This window comes from Phyllostomus discolor, chromosome 4 (genome assembly GCF_004126475.2).
Source record: "Phyllostomus discolor isolate MPI-MPIP mPhyDis1 chromosome 4, mPhyDis1.pri.v3, whole genome shotgun sequence".
Classification (NCBI taxonomy): Eukaryota; Metazoa; Chordata; class Mammalia; order Chiroptera; family Phyllostomidae; genus Phyllostomus; species Phyllostomus discolor.
In genome coordinates, this window is record NC_040906.2 from 159,231,568 (window position 1) to 159,251,106 (window position 19,539).

Below are 19,539 nucleotides of genomic sequence, written 5' to 3' on the forward strand. Positions count from 1 at the left end.
AAATGCCAAACAGGGGCTAACCTTGCAAGCAGACTTTTTAAAAATAGCAATCTCGGGCCTACCATGCACTTTTCAACACAAATAGTTTCTGACAGTTTTTCTCCTGGGGGTTCCCAGCTAAAGTTTTCAGTTTTCAACTTCAGCATTACTCTAACATGTCTTTTCTGTAACGTAGGATGTACAACTAAATTGATGAAAAATCTTTAATTTCTTAAAGGCAGTTTATGCACACAAAAGCCCATATTCTCAAAAAAACGAAAAACAAAACAAAAGAAAACCTTTTTGTTTTCCTACTCCTGGGCAATTACTTTTCAGTGGCGAGGAGAGCGAGAGGGGATTGGGACACAGCTCTCCTCTTAGATACTGGGCTCAAAACGATGAACACACTTACATCGCTTTACTGAGCATCACACTCGGTTCTAAGCACTTCGAAAATACTAAACCCACTTAATCCTCACAACCACCTTACGAGATCGGTTACTGTTATTTTCCCATTTTACAGTTGAAGAACCTGAGACGCAGGGGCTGAGTGACCCGCCAGCGTCCCGAGCCAGGAAGCGGGGGTAGGGATCTGGACCCGGACGGCCCGCCTCCGGAGCTTCCCTGTGCTGCACTGTGCGGCCAGAAGCCGTGGTTAGACACGCGCCCTCCGGTCACCGACAGAAACATCCCAAGTTCCCTTAGAGGAAATGCGTTACTGAGGAGAGAGCGCCGGAGGGAGGCCGGATAGGTGACCCGCCGCCGCGCGCCTGGGCCGCGGTGAAGCCAGGACGCCGCCGCTCCCGGCGGCCCCGCTCCTTCCCGGGCTCCCCCGGCCGCCGCCCTCACACCGGGCCGGCCGGGATCACGCGGCCCTAGGTGACCGCCTGGCGCCCTCAAGAATCGGGAACACGGGAGGGCGTGGGGGCCTCTCTCCCAGGCGCATCGCCCCACTTGGGGCTGGGGTTGCGAAAACCAAGACCGAGAAACTGTGCGACCCCGGCACCGAGCTCCCAACTCACCCCGTGGGGCCAAGCCTCCGCGTCTACACCAGGAGAGACTGCGCCTGCGCGGCCGTCCGGACGGGCGGCGGGGGCGGGGCCTCCTGTGACAGCCGGGACCTCTGGGCGGGCTGAACGGCCCCTCCGGGGGCGGTGCGCCCGGAGTGGGGCGTGGACTAGGCGGGCCGGTGTGCTCTAGGCTACACCTCTTAGGTGGGCGGAGCCGGGTAAGCGCAGCACAGTAGGCTCCCCCAATCTTAAAATAATAGCAGTGGACTCCCAGTTGGATTCCAATAGTAGCCTGGAGTGCAGAGCTCTGGTCTTCCCGGAGTCAGGATTAAGCCTCACTTGTTGCCCGGTGCCAGCTAGGAGAGCCTCCTACTTCCCTCCGTCACTCTCTTCCGTACGATCAAGTCGTCTGGCAGCCACCATACATCACTTTGCTTTTTTATTATCATTGCCTTATCTTTCTCATTTCCTTGCTGGACAGGAAATTTCCTGATCTACACCTATACCTCTTGGAATTTTGGTGATCCTTTCAGGTGGTCTGAACATTGCACCTGCTTAGCAAAAGTGGGTGGTTTGAAAACATTTTAATTGAACTGAGGCAGGAAAGTTAGCTTAGGAAACAGAGGCCCCCCAGGTTCTATTCCTCCCCTGCCCTTCTAGGTTAGGGCACTGCGGGTGTGGCGGATGTACGCACCTGTCCCCTTACTGCCACCCTCCTAATTTCCTGGGGTAAGAAATATTCGATACAAAAGAAAACCAGTCTCAGCCAGAGTTAGCAGCCACGTTGTCCTGCATCACAGTTTTCAGGCCACTCTGCGCTCTGGACAGCCACCATCCAGAGAGGAGGGACTGCGACTGGCTGCATGATGAATACTGCCCCAGCGTCGGAGACCAGGAGCCACACCCCCACTCACTCCCCTTGCCCACAGCTGATAGAAAGAAACCTCCACCCAGACCCCTTGGTAGGACTCACTTCCTGAGTTCGCCTGAGCTCCCCTCCTCCTGATTGTGTACTGTCATCTTAGTAAATTTGCTGTGCTTTGCTGAATCTGTCTCTATCTTTTTTCCTGCGTGGTGACAAGACTTTGGACACTGTCACTAGGTTGTAGCCTCCCTTGACCTCCCTGTGAACCCTCAGACATCAGAATGACATACAAATATCAACGCTAGTTATGGTAGCTAGTTATTGGTAGACTCTTCAAGTCTTCCAATCTTTCAAAGTTCATCAGCAGGGGTCAGGTTTGGACTTATGGATAGTGCCTTGGTTTACAAGTCAAATAATACCAGAGATAAGCCAAAAATGTGTGACTTTTCCTTTAAAACTCTAATTCATTCCTTAGGCAGTAGTTAAAATTATTTCCATGTAGAGAACTTGACTAAGGAGATTACTAAATATGTATGTTTTGTGTATGGGAGCCATTTATTCCACAAATATAACCAAATACATATGCCAGTCACTGTGTTAGATACAGGGATTAGAACTATGTTTTGCAGTAAGGAATTTTCTCCTAGGGAAAAGAAACTATTCCCCAATAAATATAGGTCGTGTTGTGGTATAATTTGAAGTCTAAATTGTCTACTTCATAAATTAATAGTTTTCATTTATTTTAACATCAGATTGAAACAAAACAGGAGGGGAAAAAGACATGCAAACTTGAACAAATCCAAATAATTTGCATATAACATTGCACTACAGTATGAGCTTTTTAGGAAAGTATATATTGGTATCAAATTTGCACTTAAAAAGGGGGGTGTTGAATTAAAATATGGAAATTTAGCTTCTCAGATTCATAAACACAAATTTAGGGATTATGCAAACAACCATACAATACTTAAATTTTTCTTAGAAATAACAAAATTCCAAAGATATTTTTATTTCCAGCAGATGCAACCTTAACATAACCAAAATCTCCAGATTGCAATCATCATTCCAAAACTTGGAATGAGTTAGAGAAAATTGTCTAACACTGTTTTTATTTCTGATATTCTTCAAATTAGTTATCTTTTTACATAATTGAAAGTAAAACTTACTTCTCAAAGAAAGGAAATATTTTTTAAATAGTACCCAGTACCCAGTAAATATATTTTTAATGTTACTGCAAAAACATTATGACAAAACATAAATAAAAATGCAAATTTATGTAAAATCAGCTGTTTATATATTTCAAAAAGTATTAAGTATTTATTTGAAAATACTGATTCATGTCAACTTAGCATTAGTAGAAAGTTATATCCCACAGAAAGTTAAATGATTTCTTTCCCTTTCATCCCACTAAAAACTTTGCTGACTCTCTCTGAAGGAAGAACTTGTACACTTAATATGAGGAGCAATCTCTTTTGACAAGATCTTTTTGCTCTAACCACATTTAAATAAACCAAGTTTGGCATTGTGCTAGGTATGAGGCAACATATTCACCTTTTCAGACAAAAAAAGTCTTACAGAAACATATTTCCCAAATAATGAGTCATAAACATTGGAAAACATTGTTTAGTAACACATGTTCTCACCAAAGCGTAAATCATTAAATGTGATTCATGGAGGCCGTGAACATTGTTTGCATGTCTGTGTCATACAACCTGTGGTTTATAATACATTCAGGATAGCTCCAGGATGCCATGAAAAGTACATGAATCTGCAACATATAATGATATCTTGATTCAAAGTTAATCTGCAAAATAGATTACACAGAGACTATGGCTAAGCTTCAAATTGTAACTGAAATGCAGGTCCAGCTGCCTGCTGCTATAAAAGCCAATACTGGAGAGGCAGTTGCTGGTGTAAAGGAGAGTGATTTAACTTCAGGTACTGGCCACCTCGAAGTTGAGGTACTCATGTCTCAAAGCCCACCTCCCCATTGAGTGGAGGCAGAGGTTTTTTATATGAAGAAAGAGGGGAGCAAAACAAAGAGACCAAGGGAGAGGGTTGCAAAGTTCTCTACATGCAGACTAGCACAGTCCATTCCAATACGGCAAGTGATGGTCCAGTGTGCATCATCCTGGTTTAGTCATCCTGGCTTCACGCCATCCTGGCTCCATGGGCGAAAGTCAGCAAATCTTCTGTAGCTGGGATGCCTGAAGGTCAGAGTTTGTATATTTTGAAAGTAGTTCCTAGTATTCTTATACAAACATGCTATTTATCTACAAGCCACATAGTAGTCAGAGTCAGCACGTACAGAAACAATGTCAAAAGAATAGTGGGGTGGGTTATAATTTCCCACTGTTATAATTTTCTACTGTTACAAAATTATTTGGAAAAACACAATTGTAAGTGATGTCATTGGTATAGAAATCTGAAGTGGTTTTATTAAATATTAAATTGTTGAAAACTGAACAATTTAAAATGCATGCTTAATGAAATTATTCCCTGGACACATACTTTAATAATGTTATTTAGAAAATAATTTTTAAATTTCCCACTGTGAGTGAATTCACAATTAAATATAGCTTTTGTTGTGCTTAGAAACCAAGTTGAGAATAAATTAAAAACAAGGTAATAAGAAACTTTATGTAATAGGCTGAATAATGCCCACCACAAAGTGTTCCAATTCCCAAAACCTATGAATAGGTTACCTTACTTGGCAAAAGGATTTAGCAGATAGGACTAAATTAAGAATCTTGACATGGGAGATTATCCTGGATTATCCTAGAGGTCCCAGTATAATCACAAAGCTCCTTATAAAAGGGAGACAAGAGGATCAGAGGGAAAAAGGAGGATGTGACATCAGAAGCAGATCAAAGTTAGAGAGAGATTTGAAGCAGTTAAACTGCTGGCTTTGAAGATGGGGAAGGGAACCGCTAGCCAAGGAAAGAGGGCAGCCTCTAGTAAATGGGAAAGGTAATTAAAAAAATTCTCTCCTAGAGCCTTCAGAAGGAACATAGGCTTGATGACACCTTAATTTTAGCCAGATGAGACTTCTGACCTACAGAACTGTGCATAATAAATTTGTATTGTTTTAAGCCAGTAAACTTGTGGTAATGTGTTACAGTAGCAGTTGGTGACTACCACATTTCAAAAAATAATTGCACTTCACCCTGACAAAGTTATCATCAAATGGTGGAAAAGATGACAGTACGAGATTATCCTAATACTGGCACCTGTTGAACTAATTATTGGAGTTCAGAGCAATTCTAAGAAGAGCATCCATGTAGTTTGTTTTAATCCAATATATTAGAATCCTATTAAAAAGCAAATTGAAGAAACGGGTTTACTTTAAAGCTTTAAATGTTATCTTTTGGTATATTTACTACGTTCTACTTTTAAACTTTGTCTCTCCTTAATAGAAAAAAAAGGAAGCAAGCCAATCCTTAGTTTCTTTCCAAAAGATTTTAAACACTAAAACAGGGCACATTTTGGTCAGCGATTAGGCCTTGTGGAACTACCCAGTTCGGCCGGCGCCGGGCTGGAGGGCGCCCAAGAGTCCGACGCAGGTCGCCCGGCAGCGGGTGGAGGAGGAGGAACAGGAGGAGCCAGAGTTGGAGCAAGGGGAGGCGCAGGAAGAGGAGCAGCGGGAGGAGCCTTGACGAACGGCGGGGAGGAATTGGTTAGTAGTTGGAAGTGCGCGAGGTGATAACGATGCTGCAGAAACTGCTGTTTGGAAGTGCGCGCCGCGTGGTCCTCGGGTCCGCGGAGGCTGCGCTGTGGGGTGAGCTCGGCCGTCCCTGGGGAGAGGAAGAGTCCTGACTTCGGGCCCCAGGGAAGGGATGCGATGGGTTGGGGCGCTGGCTTCTTCGGACTTCCAGTTAATAGTCAAACCCATTCCTGTCGGTACCTGGGGATGTAGCGCCCTGCAGTTCTTGTTACAGCAGTTGCTGGATTATTGGAATCTTAGGCCGCTCGGGGGGACGCCGGGAGCGGAGTAAATATTGCTCGGGGAAGCTCGCGTAGGAAAGCATTTATAAAGGGACTGGTGCTTGACTGAGCAATGAAGGTGAATATTCGACTCTGGGAACCCGACCAGATGGCCAGCTCCTGCCCAGGAGGGACGTAATGTGGAGCCCAGCCCCGCGAGTTTCATTTGTGACCCACTAGGAAGCATCCCTTATAGCATGATGAAACATTCACCTAGGATTATAGCGTGTTAAAGCAGTAAAAGTAACACCGCGAATTTTAGAGATGACCGAAGGGAAGACGGGGCAAAGGTAGTCAGTGGAGACATTAGGTCTAGAACTCAGAGCAAGCTTCCAGTCCTTTCTCTTTACTTTCGTGCCGCCTCTCTTTCAGCAACAACTGTTATTTGTGGATTCAAGAAGGCCAGGGGACTGGCGTAACACTGTCTCACCTCCTCCCCTCCCAGGTGTTCATTTTAACTGTGCGTACATCCTCTGTAGTGTGTAGTGCTTTTTTTCTGTGCAGATTCTTTGTTGTTTGTTTTTACCTTTGTTCAACAACCATTCATTGAGCGGCTCACCGGCCAGGCCTCCTGCTGGGCATACAGCCTCTGCAGTTCTCTTTTCGGTTTTGGGGGGAGATAGACACAAGTAACAGTCACCACACACAGCACCGTCTAGTGAGACTGCAATGGAAAGAACTGACTCTGCCTGAGTTGGAGAAAGTTAGAGAAAAAGTGCCTTTTCATTTTACTATATGAAAATAAACTGTAGAATACTGTAAGTCTCCTTTATACACCATCCTACTCTCCTCCCCAGGTATAGTTGGTTACCAAACCTTCTAAACACTTTTCTATAAGTATACATAAATGTACACATAAAATACTACATATATAATAAAATCTATTATAGGTCACATTTCATACATATTATTTATATTACATTATAATCTACTGTGCATTTTTTCCTGTATTTTTTCTCATTCAGTTATTCAGAAGCTTTCCATGACAACACATATAACTCTTAACCACTGCATGTATCCATAGTGTGGATTACCACAGTGTATTTATTCGGTCCCTTGTTGATGAACATTTTGCTTTCCAATTTTTTGCTATTATAAAAAGATCTTCAATAGTTATCGCACCCGCCTCTTCATGTATATGTATAAGTATTTTACTAGACTAGATGCCCAGGAGTGGGGCTGTTGGATCAAAGTGGTAGTAACAAGTGGCATTTAACTGGGTCTTAAAGAAGGGAACAAGTGTACCAAGTAGAGATGAATGAGAAAGCTATTCCCTTCAGAAGAAACAATGTGCATAAGTCATGAAGAAAAAGTGAAAATATGTGTCAATTATTAAACCTCACAGCAACTCTAAAAGATTATTCCCATTTTACAAATAAACTAAGTCCCAGAGAGTTTAAGTACTGTATTTTTAGGACTATAAGACGCACCCCCCCCCCCAGCAAATTTGAGAGGAAAATGGGGGTGCATCTTATAGTTTGAATGTAGCTTACCTGGCTCACTGTGGAGGGGGTGGCAGTGGAGCGGGTCACAGGTTATTAAATATTTTACCAGTTTTTGCTTCAAAAATTTTTTCCCTGTTTTCCTCCTCTAAAACCTGGGTGCGTTTTATGGTCTGGTGCATCTTATAGTCCTAAAAATATGGTAATCTGTCCAGGGTTACAGAACTAAGTGGACAAGCCAGGAATTAAAGCTGGTTTATTGGACTGTAAAATCCCTGCTCTTACTACTATAAAATGTAGGTAGGGCACATGTCTTTTTTTTTCTGTGCCACAACCCATGTTTGTTTAATATGTTTGGTATATTTCAAGGTAATTAATTATGTTTGATAAATATTAATATCTGGGTAATAATAAGTTTTGATGTAAAGGTGTTTTATATTCACCACTTTCTTGGCAAAAAATGTTTTAAAATTATAGATTTATAGAAATTCTACTTGGATGGCGTCTTGGAAATAGCATAACATTTATTTTATAGATCAGGAACTTAGGCTGAAGAAAAACAAATTTAAGAGATTGAGAATCATCAGCTCAAATAGCTAGACAAGTGGCATAACACCACATGTGCACTACAGTCCCCTCCTCGCTCAAGCATTGTGCTTCACAGAAGGCTTCTGTGTTCATCTGTTCCTTATGTAAATGAAAGGAGAAAATACTGCATTTTTCTCTGTTTTTAAAGCTAGGATTCTTGGCCTATGAACTTTCAAAGTCATTCCATGAAGTACTCATTTCACCACATAGCCAGTAAGTCCACAAGTAATACCTACAGTACCAGAGTTAACTATGATACATGCAGGAAGGTCAGGTACCCTCCTGTCCCTCATAACCATTTAAATTCAAAGGTGACCGAAGTTGGAAGGACAAGAACAATGAGTTAAGAGAGCAAAGGTGGTATTAGGAGTCTTTTCTATGAAGATCAGGTCATCAGATCAATACACTCACCCCAACCCTGTCTCCATTGACCTATGGCTATTTCATAGTGGACATCAGGGTGAATACTGGTGGTTAAAACAGGTCTGATGCCTCAGAGGTAGGATTTTATTTTAAATTATTTATTTATTTATAGATTTTATTTATTGTATTTTTAGAGAAGGGAAGGGAGGAAGAAAGAGGGAGAGAAACATCAATGTGTAGTTGCCTCTCACGTGCCCCCCTATGGGGGACCTGGCCAGCAACCAAGCATGCGCCTTGACCGGGAATCAAACTGGCAACACTTTGGGTCTCATAGGTCAGCACTCAATCCACTGAGCCATACTAGCCAGGGCCATTTTGTGCTTTTTTTTTTTTATATATATATATATATATAATGGTGACAATTCCCTTATTTTTAAAAATTTTATTCAGTTTTATTTATTTATTTTTTAAACATATATCTACATATATATTTATTTTTTTAAGTTTTTTTAAAGATTTTATTTATTTACTTTTAGAGAGGGAAGGGAGGGAGAAAGAGAGAGAGAGAGAGACATCAATGTCTGGGGGTCATGGCCTGCAACCCAGGCATATACCCTGACTGGGAATCGAACCTGCAACACTTTGGTTTGCAGCCCACACTCAATCGAGCTACGCCAGCCAGGGCTTATTCAGTTTATTTAAACTAAAAAAAAGTTCAACTGTTTTTCCTCCCCTGCTCCTACCCCCAGTAGTTGAAGCCCCACCCACATCTGGCAAACACCAATCTGTTTTTCATATCTATGAGTTTTTTACATTTTTAAAGATTTCACATATGAGTCATCATATAGTATTTGTTTTTCTCTTTCTGACTTATTTCACTTAGCATAATGCCCTCAACATCTATCCATGTTGTCACAAATGACAAGATTTTATTCCTTTTTTTATGACTGGGTAATATTCCATTGTATATATGTACCACAATTTATTCGTTTATATATTGATGGACACTTCTTGGCTATTTTAAGTATTGCTGCAGTGAAATGCAGGCGAATATATCTTTGAATTAGTGTCTTTGTTTTCTTTGGATAAATACTCAGAGTGGAAGTGCTGACTACAGTAGATGAAACAGTCCCTCTTCAAGCTGGAAGGAGTGGCTTTGTCATTCAACCTTGTCATTAAACACTGCCTTAGCTCTTGGTTGTCTCTCAAACCTTTGTGCTTGCCCAAGCCACCTATTATGTCTTTAATAGCTCCCAGTAGTTGAGGATATGCCAAGACCTGTCAGTGCCCCACAGGGGTGGATCTCAGGCTGACTGCATGCTAGACCATCAGCTTTTCAAATGTGCAAATGTACAGAGTCCTATGGGATTGAAAGTGTAAGCCACACTGGCCACCAGAGACATACAGTCTGGAGGTGTACCCTTGGTGGCAATCACCAAAATCAGGACTTAACATACTTTTGATGTAGCTGGAGGGTAGGGTAATTGAGGGAGAGGAGGAATGAGGAAGATTGTAAGGCTTGATAAATTGTGCTGGTAAGGTGTTGAAAGGCTTGGACTGTATCCTGTACTAAGGAGTTTGGACTCTAATATAATGTGGGCTGTCCTATAATGTAGGCTGTAGGGAGAACCCAGGTATGGTTAAATTTACTGGTGTGGAAGAAGCAAAATTAGAGTCTATTGAAAGATTAGGCTGATAAAGGTCAAAATCAGGTACAGTGCATATTACTCTTGAAATCCTCAAGAGAACTACACATGATCTTTGAGTAAATCCCAAATATCAGTTTTTCTTCAGTATAGGAACAGATCACTGTTTCTTTGGTTAAGTACCAGATAAAGTGGTTGATTTACAATTAGAGGCCTTGTTGTACAAAAACAAAAACCACACTATAGCTTTAAAGAAAGAATTAGTTTGGAGTAGAGGCTCATACCAAGAGAGGCCTGGAGGAGCTGAGAGTTGTTAAGGAAACATGCTTGCTTCAGGCTTTGGCTCAGTACGGAAAGGTAAGGAAATCATCTCTGCTGATTGCACACCCTGTTCTTTCCAGCATCCCTGGGAAGAACAGTATAGCTGAATTAGAGAAAGTTAAATGTCAATTTTAAGAAGAAAAATACAACTATCTTTTTTTTAGTTACACAGGCTACATTCTGTGATTATGTTTCCCAGTGGCTAAATGCCAAAATCTTGAGTTTAACATAACTTATTAAACTACTATCCTTTTCTAGTACCTAATAGTAAGGAATAGTTAACAAGTGTGAATTCAACCTGCTGGCCCTTTGTATTCTGAGAATCCACAAAACAGCTAATTGAAAGAAAGAGTTTGATTCCACGTATTTTAAGATCTAATCTTGACAAAAAAATGAACCAACTTTTCAAAATCTGAAGAGGATGAGAAAGCCTGTATTTTTATTTTTAAAATGTACTTATTATGGTAAAATATAACAAAATTTATCATTTTGATCATTTTTGAGTGTACAATTCAATAGCATTATTTATGTTCACAATGTCATCAGTCATCACCACTATGTCTAAAAATTTTCATCCCCAACTGAAACTCTGTTACCTATTAAGCAGTAACTTCCTATCTTCCCTCCAGTGCTCTGATAACTTCTAACCTATTTTCTCTTTCTATGAATTTAACCTGTTCTAGTTTTGTCATATAAATGGAATCACAAAGTATTATCCCTTTTGTGTCTGGTTTATTTCACTCAGCATGTTTTCAATGTTGTAGTTTCATCTTGCGGTATGTGTCAGAACTTTATTCCTTTTTATTGCTAAATAATATCCCATTGTAGGTACATGCCACATTTTTAAATCCATTCATCTGTTGGGTTGTATCCATCCTTTGGCTATTGTAAATAATGCTGCTATAAGCACTGGTATATAAATATCTATCTAAATCCCTGTTTTCAATTCTTTTGGGTACATACCCTGCTACATAACAAGCTATGTTTGGGTCAATGAAGACCTGCATATATGCATGTGTGAGAGTCCCATAAGATTGGAATGGAGCTGAAAAATTCCTGTCTCCTAGTGACAGTTCAGTGCCTGACTTCAAAGGAACTGCCAAAGATAACAAGGTTGCAAAAACCAACAAGGCTGTGGTTGAGATGGCAAACAACTTTAACTTGGGTGTAGATGAGGATGACATTGAGAATCTCCTGGAGGTGGTTGCTGAGGAATGGATTGATGAGTTGTTGGAACTAGAACATGAATGCATAGCTGAAGAGGCAAGAGAAAAAAAGGAGACTGCAGGAGAAGAAAAAGAACCACTCCCTCAGACTTCCGGCAAGATGGAGGAATAGGTGGACGCACCGTACTTCCTCGCACAACCAAGAACAGAACCACAATAATTTACAACAATGATTTGCAGTCATAATATCAGAGCTGTCAGAGGATTTATCTAAATGGAAGTCGGACAGCCAAGAAGTTGAAGTAGACCCGTACATCCAGGCTGGTAGGGGACTACGAGCCGAGCGAGCGGGCGCGGGGCTGGCGCAGGTCGCAGGCGCGCGTAGGTCAGGGGAAATTTGGCGCAAAATCGGCGCGACAGCAATCCGGGGTGCGGGAGCGCAGTGGTGCAGCCGTGATCCCTGAGTACGCAAGCTGCGGCTGGGGGAATCAGTGGGGCAGCGATTGGGGACCAGGGCAGAGCTCACGGCCCAGAAGCCCAGGGAAGTGTCTGACTCCAGGAGAACGGAAGGGTTGCCATTGATCCCTCCTGTCCCCGCTCCCGCCCCTGCCCCCACATATAACGTCACAAGCTAGCGACTGGGGCGCCCAGCCCCGGTGAACACCTAAGGCTCCGCCCCCCACCGTAACAAGAGCAACCAGACCGGAGAAAAAATAAATAAATAAGTAAAATTATAGGAGAGATAGGGAAAGATATAAGATATGTTTCCAGCAGAACAGATCAGTCCCCCAGGACTCATCCTTTTGAGTGACTAAGAAATAGCCAATCTATCAGATGCACAGTTCAAAACACTGGTGATCAGGAAGCTCACGGAACTGGTGGATTTTGGATCCAAATTACATGAAAAAATGCAGATTACCATAAAAGGGATGCAGGAAGACACACGGAGGAGAGCCAATTGTGAAAGGAAGGAATCTGAGTCTCAAAACAACACAGTGGACCAGAAGGAAGATAGAATCAACCAAGCAGGAGAGCATGATGAAATAAGAATTCAAAAAATCGAAGAAAAGCTTAAGACCATCGAGGACACCTTTAAACGTTCCAACATCCGAATTATAGGGGTACCAGAAGGGGAGGACCAACAAGTGGAAAAGTTATTTGAACAAATAATAAAGGAGAACTTCCCCAAACTGGCAAAGGGAACAGTCTTCCAAGAAATCCAAGGAGCGCAGAGAGCCCCAAAGAAGTTGGACCCAAGAAGAAACACACCAAGGCACATCATAATTACATTAGCCAAGGTGAAAACGAAGGAGAGAATCCTAGAAGCAGCAAGAGATAAGGGGACAGTAACCTACAAAGGAGTTCCCATCAGACTGTCAGCTGATTTCTCCAAAGAGACCTTACAGGCAAGAAGGGGCTGGAAAGAAATATTCGAAGTCATGAAAGACAAGGACCTACATCCCAGATTGCTCTATCCAGCAAAGCTCTCATTTAGAATGGAAGGGAAGATAAAGTGCTTTTCAGATAAGGTCAAATTAAAGGAGTTCATCATCACCAAGCCCTTACTTTATGAAATGCTAAAGGGACTTATCTAAGAAAAGAAGATAAAGAAAAGACATGTATAGTAAAAGGACAGCAAACTCACAATTATTAACAACCACGCCTAAAGCAAAACCAAAAGAAACTAAGTAAACAACTAGAATAGGAACAGAACCACAGAAATGGAGGGCACAAGGGGGGGCTAGCAGTAGGGGTGGGAGGAGGAGAGAGGGGGAAAAGGTATAGAGAATAAGTAGCATAGAATGTAGGTTGAAAATAGATAGGGGGAGGGCAAGAATAGTACGGGAAATGTAGAAACTAAAGAACTCATAAGTATGACATATGGACATGGACTAAAGGGGGGGAAGGTGGGTGGGAGGGGGGCACAGGGTGGAGGGGAGTGAAGGGGGAAATGGGACAACTGTAATAGCATAATCAATAAAATATATTTAAAAAAAAAAAAAAGAACCACTCCCAAAAAATTCACAGTGAAGAATTTAGCAGAAGCTTTGCAGACCTTAACAAACTCCTTAAAAAGTCTGAAAACATGGACACCAACACCAAAAGGTTTTCATCAACAGAGAAGAATGTTCATATTGCATTATCTGCTTTAAAAAAAAATCTACAATGAAAAAAGTACACCAAGGAAATCACCATGGGCATATTACTGAAAAAAAAAATGATGCCTCAAGAAAAGCCTCAGGTGGGTCTTTCGGGAGGTGTTCCAGAAGAAGGCATTGTTATCACAGGAGATGACAATTGCCTGTGTGTTATTGTCCCTGAAGACCTTCAAGTAGGACAAGATGAGAAGCTGGAAGACAATGATATTGATGATCCTGACCCTATGTAGGTCCAGGCTAATGTGTATTAATGTCTTAGTTTTTAACAACAACAACAAAAATTTTAAAAAGTAAAAATAAGTAAAAAAAGTAAAAAATAAAAAAGTATTTTTAAATAGATAAAGCTTATACAATAAGGACATGAAAATATTTTTGTACAGCTGTGCAATGCTTGTTTTAAGCTGTTATTACAAAAAAGTCAAAAAGTAAAAAATCAAAAAGTTGATAAAGTAAAAAGTTACATACAGCAACCTAAGGATAATTAATTATTGGAGGAAAAATAGATAACTAAATTCAGTGTAGACTAAGTGTGCAGTGTTTATGGAGTCTACAGTAGTACACAGTGATGTGCCAGGCCTTCACATCCACTCACCCCTCACTCACTGACCCCAAGCAACTTCCAGTCCTGCAAGCTCCATTCATGGCAAGTGCCCTACAGGTGTACCATGTTCTATCTTTTATACCATAATTTTATAGTACCATTTCTAGGTTTAGATACTCAAATATTCACCATTGTGTTACACTTGCCAATAGCATTCAGTACAGTAATGTGAGGCACAGGTCTGCAGCCTGGGAGCAACAGTCTATACCTGAAGCCTAGGTGTGTAGTGGGCGCCACCATCTAGGTTTGTATTAAGTGCAGTCTGTCATGTTCACACAAAGACGAAATCACCTAGTGATGCATTTCCTAGAACACATCCCACTGTTAAGTGACACATAACCCTATCATTCCCCATAAATTTGAAATATTACTGTTATCAGATACTGAATTACCATAGATGGTACACTGTGGGTCTGCTTCTGGACTTAGACCTTTGAAACTCCTTATGTCAGTTTTACACTACTTAACACAGGTTCATATTATACTTAATATTTCAAACATTTGAAGCATTATTTACCTTAGTGGTTATTTTGTTGTGAAGTATGAACACTAACTTTGCTTTTAATTAAAATTTGTGTAGCCTTTAACTTTTTAAAATATAATTTTGGACCTATAGAAAAGTTGCAGAAGTAAAATACTTTATTTTTACCCAATTTCTTCCTATAAACATCTTACCTGGTACAATTATGGAAACCAGGAAATTAATTTTGACATAATACTATTAACCAATCCAGAGACCTAATTTAAATTCCACCAGTCTTCCGCCCTGGCTGGTGTGGCTCAGCAGATTGAGCACTGGCCTGCAAACAAAAGGTCACCAGTTTGATTCCAGTCAGGGCACATGCCTGGGTTGCAGGTCAGGTCCCTGGTTGTGGGCCTGCGAGAGGCAACCGATCGATGTTTCTCTTCCTCTTTCTCCCCCACCCCTCTCTAAAAAAATACATAAAATCTTAAAAAGAAAAAAACAACCACCAGCTTTCTCACTGATGCCTCTTATAGTCCCAGACCCAATCCAAGATCCTACATTTGTATGAAGTTGTTACAGCTCCTTTGCTTCAATCTATGCCAGTTCCACAGTCTTTGTCTTTCATGACCGACACTTCTTTTAGCATGTTTACCTTTAGCCTTTATTTATAAAGCATAGGTATTTGAACAGAGTTAAAATTCCATTGTATATACTTTATTTTTTTAAGGTTTTATTTATTTTTAGAGAGGGAAAGGTAGAGAAACATCAATGTGTGCTTGCCTCTCACATGCCCCCTACTGGGGAGTTGGCTGGCAATCCAGGCATGTGCCCTAGACTGGGAATCAAACCAGCAGCAACCTTTTGGTTCACAGGCCAGCACTCAACCCACTGAGCCACACCTGCCAGGGCATGACTGACACTTTTAAGAGTACTGGTTATTTTATGGGTTGGTTTAAGATTTTCTTCTGATTAGATTCAGGGTATGCAATTTTGGCAAGAATACAAAAGAAGTGGTGTGCTCTCCTCAATGTATCATATCAGGGTACATATTGTAAATCACTAGTGACCTTTGAATAACTGGTTAGTGGTATCTTTCAGGTGTCTCCTTTTGTATAATTAGTATCTCTTGGGGGATACTGTCCCATTTCTCAACATACTTTCATCTACTAACTCTAGCATCTATCAATGGCTCTTGCTGCAACACTTACTACTGCAGTGTTTACCTAATGATGATGGTATTTCCATCATTCCTTCTACATTTATCAGTTGAAATAATCCCTTTTCCCCACTCACTTAGTTAATTATATCCTTAGTATTGACGTGTGGATTAATTTTGTTTTATGGTTATTTACTCATTACTATATTATGTTAGCAATTATTTAACAGAAACAGTACCATTAAGTACTTACAAGTGCTTTCAAATGCAAGGTCCTCATATCATATGGCTTATTATCTTTGCTTGTAAGGGGAAATGAAATTAAAATTTCTTTTTTCTAAGAAATTTTATTTATTTATTTATTTATTTTTAGAAAGGGAAGGGAAGGAGAGAGAGAGAGAGAAACATCAATGTGCAGTTGCTGGGGGCCATGGCCTACAACCAAGGCATGTGCCCTGACTGGGAATCAAATCTGCGATGCCTGGTTTGAAAATTTTTTTAATATTGCAACTTTAGATCATGATAAGATTTACATATTTGCACAATTCACTCAATGAATGCTTTATGTGTATTTACAAATTCACTCCAATTAAGGGGCTTGGAGAGGGTAGAATATAGAGCTGGCACAAAGCTAGCCATTAAGCAAGCAGGGCGGGAAGATGGGGCTGCATCCTCCGGCTCAGACTGTGCAAAATATACACACAGACTACAGTTTAGTAAAGTTGAAAGATCAAGTATAGTTAGCTGACTAGAACTGGGGGAACATTCCTTCAACCTTCTCTTTGCAGATATTAATAGTGATACCATTTTGAAGGTGCCTTTATTATTTATTCTTTCTAGGTTTGAATTCAATAAAAGGAAACTGCCACAATTTTTGTACTGCTGTTTTTAAAGATGTCACCTATAAGGAACTTAAAAACCTCTTGAATTCCAAAAAAATTATGTTAATTGATGTTAGAGAGACATGGGAAATTCTTGAGTGTGGAAAAATCCCTGGGTCTGTCAATATACCATGTAAGTTGTGTTTTAAACTGATTCATTACAAAAAATTATATAGATTCACCCAATTTACTGTAGATAAAGTTTAATGGAGAGTCTTCACATTTTTTTTTCAGTGGGTGAGGTAGGTGAAGCTCTACAGATGCACCCAGAAGACTTCAAAGAGAAGTATAATGAAGTGAAGCCATCCAAATCCGATAGTCTAGTGTTTTCTTGTTTAGCTGGAGTGAGAAGCAAGAAGGCTCTGGACACAGCAGTATCTCTGGGCTTTAACAGGTACATAGATGAAGCATAAAAATGGATTCAAGAATGTATATTGCAAGGTTTCATATGTACTACAATTTTGCTGGAATACTGAAGAACTTATAATTACTGTTAGTAATGGCAGTATAGTGAGAGTAAGAGCCTCTATCTTTTCATACTACTCAAATGTAACACAATCTTTTAAATAGGCTAAATAGTAGCCTAGCAATCTTTAAATCTCTAAATAGTATGGTGAGTAGCCACTACATCTCTAAATCTCTAAAGTTCATAAAGTTTCTATCAACCTTGTGTTATAAAGCAGGAGAAAATGTTTACAGCACTGTTCGATGTATGTTTTCAGTGCCAAACACTATGCTGGAGGATGGAAGGAATGGGCATCCTACGAATATTCAGAGAAGCCACAAGGAAACTGAATTTTGGAATACAAGCTCACTTTTTCCTTGTGTATGTGCAGCCTAGCACAATGGAATGAGCAAGAGAATAAAACTCTAGCCCTGGCACCACTGGCTAATGGGAAGGAGATTCTGTATAAGTCAATTATTTGTCGAATCTTTTTCCTAGCTGTAATTGAGAATACAACTGCTTACTTGTAAAGGCTATTGAAGGTCAAGACACTGTAAGTGACTTCCCATAGATATGTAAGGGTTGGGATTCCAGGAATTAATTTTTAAACCATTTAGTATAGTTTAATAGTATTCCAAAAGACCAGGTTACTTGTATGTCCTAATCATGTGTGACTACTTGTGTTAGTATATCTTCTATCCACTAGAGGCTATGAGTTCTAGGCCAGATTAATAAACAGACTTGACATTAAAACACCAAGAATCTGGGGTCCTTCTAAGTAGATGAAATAATAATGAAAATACGTTAACAGCATCCAAAGACTAATGGCAGTGTTGTGACCAGCATGGTAGTGATATAACTTTCAATTTAAAAATTATGATCTGGCCCTGGCTGGTGTAGCTTTGTGGATTGAGTACAGGCTTGTGAACCAAAGGGTTGCTGGTTTGATTCCCAGTCAGGGCACATGCCTGGGTTGCAGACCAGGTCCCTAGTTGGGGGTGCATGAGGGGTAATCACACATTGATGTTTCTCTCCCTCTCTAAAAATAAATAAATAAAATCTTTTAAAAAATTAGTATGATCTGTAAGGATCAAAATCAGAACAGCGATTGCTTCTGTTTAGGGAAGGAGATTAACTAGAAAGACAAGGAGGGATATTTCTAGTGTGATAGAAATGCCCTGTGGTTCACAGATCTAAACATTTATCAAAACTCATTTAAGTGGACACTTAAAAATGTATTTTCTATTATTATATAAATTAATAAAAAACAGAAAAAAAGCTTAATCACTAGCATGAGTATATTCCTTTGGAATGTCTTACACTTGTTAGTGCACTAGTGCCCGGGTAGTAAAACAAATTTGTGCTTCCTTCCATATGTACCTCTTCGGACCCGTCAGTTTGTCATCCAGATCCTGTAAGGCCTAGCAGGTGACTACGAGAACTTGGTTTGTCCTCAATGATATACATTAGCCACTGGAGAATCTGGAGTAGGGATGTGATGTGATCACATTGAGCTTCTATTTCTGATAATGTCCATCAAGTTTCTAGCAGAGCAAACTCCCTACAAGAACTAGAAAAGCTGGGAAATCCATATATGTAATGTGCACACACACACTTCAGTGTTGCTTCACCCTCTCTACAGCTCTCCTTCTCTGTGAGATTGTACCTTTTCATATCCTCGTCGCCTTAGTATACTTGCTCTAGTATTAAACTATAAAGGCAGATCCAAGAAGGAAAGCTGTACAGAATGAGCCACTGTTGAATTACTGAACCTGTCAAGGAACACTAATCTGGGTTAAATACACCAGGCTTTTATATAGTTTAGTTGGAACCTCTGAAAAGCTTATTGTAGGAGTGGAGGTGAACCAGAAACTGACTAACCCCTGTAAAAAACGTAAGACCAGCTTTGAATCAACTAAATGTCTGAATGGATTAAGGTGATCTTGATACCCTTACAGGCCTACCAGAAGTAAATCCTCTTTTGGACGAAGATACCATTTGTCTAGCTACAGCAGGAGTTGGCAACAGTAAATACTTAAGTTGCCATATAATCTCTATTAACCAACTGCTACTGTGGCACAAAAGCAGCCATAGGACCATACATAAATGAGAGTGTGGCTGTTATTCCAATAAAACTATTTATGGTTACTTAGGTTTGAATTTTGTATAAGTTTCATGTATTGCCAAATATTCTTTTATTTTTCAACCATTAAAAATAAAGCAAACATTCTTAGATCAAAGATCAGCCCCAAACCAGTGGCAGGTGAGATCTGGCCCACCCCTAAGCCAGAACCACAAATGATACATAGAATTTTTCATATTGGTGTTCAGAATTCTACCAAATCTTACTAGAAACAGCAGCAAATAGGACCTCATGATTGAAAAATAAAAGAAAAAAGACAACAGAAACATCCACAAAGACCTACATACTGGAGTTTTCAGCCACTTTAAAATAACTTTGGTTTAT

General features: G+C 40.4%; 2 protein-coding genes across 10 annotated transcripts in view; one reads left to right on the forward strand and one right to left on the reverse strand.

The window, feature by feature from the left end:
- Window positions 1-1,066, reverse strand: part of USP45 (ubiquitin specific peptidase 45) — a 63,563-nt gene extending 62,497 nt beyond the window's left edge. For all 8 annotated transcript variants that reach the window (XR_004902843.1, XR_004902844.1, XM_036024509.1 and 5 more), the window contains exon 1: window positions 1,002-1,066. The gene's annotated coding sequence lies outside the window, so the exon portion shown is untranslated. The remainder of the gene's footprint in view (window positions 1-1,001) is intronic.
- A 4,437-nt stretch (window positions 1,067-5,503) lies between these two features.
- On the forward strand, window positions 5,504-17,546 carry TSTD3 (thiosulfate sulfurtransferase like domain containing 3). 2 transcript variants are annotated; one of them, XM_028510384.2, is made up of 4 exons: window positions 5,504-5,632; window positions 16,587-16,760; window positions 16,862-17,021; window positions 17,350-17,546. In XM_028510384.2, the coding sequence occupies exons 1-4, from the start codon at window positions 5,563-5,565 to the stop codon at window positions 17,420-17,422; spliced, it is 477 nt and encodes a 158-aa protein (XP_028366185.1). In that variant the 5' UTR covers window positions 5,504-5,562; the 3' UTR covers window positions 17,423-17,546. The 2 variants fall into 2 exon arrangements, with proteins under 2 accessions (XP_028366185.1, XP_035880409.1); XM_036024516.1 differs by lacking the exon at window positions 5,504-5,632 and adding an exon at window positions 13,391-13,606.
- The last annotated feature ends 1,993 nt before the right edge of the window (window positions 17,547-19,539 follow it).

Bases quoted from the DNA above. Each gene is read 5' to 3' on its own strand.
- TSTD3 (XM_036024516.1), top strand. From the start codon at position 13,531: ATGAAAAAAGTACACCAAGGAAATCACCATGGGCATATTACTGAAAAA. The intron at 13,607-16,586 runs GTGGGTCTTTCG...TATTCTTTCTAG, and splicing joins TGCCTCAAGAAAAGCCTCAG to GTTTGAATTCAATAAAAGGA. The intron at 16,761-16,861 runs GTAAGTTGTGTT...TTTTTTTTTCAG, and splicing joins TGGGTCTGTCAATATACCAT to TGGGTGAGGTAGGTGAAGCT.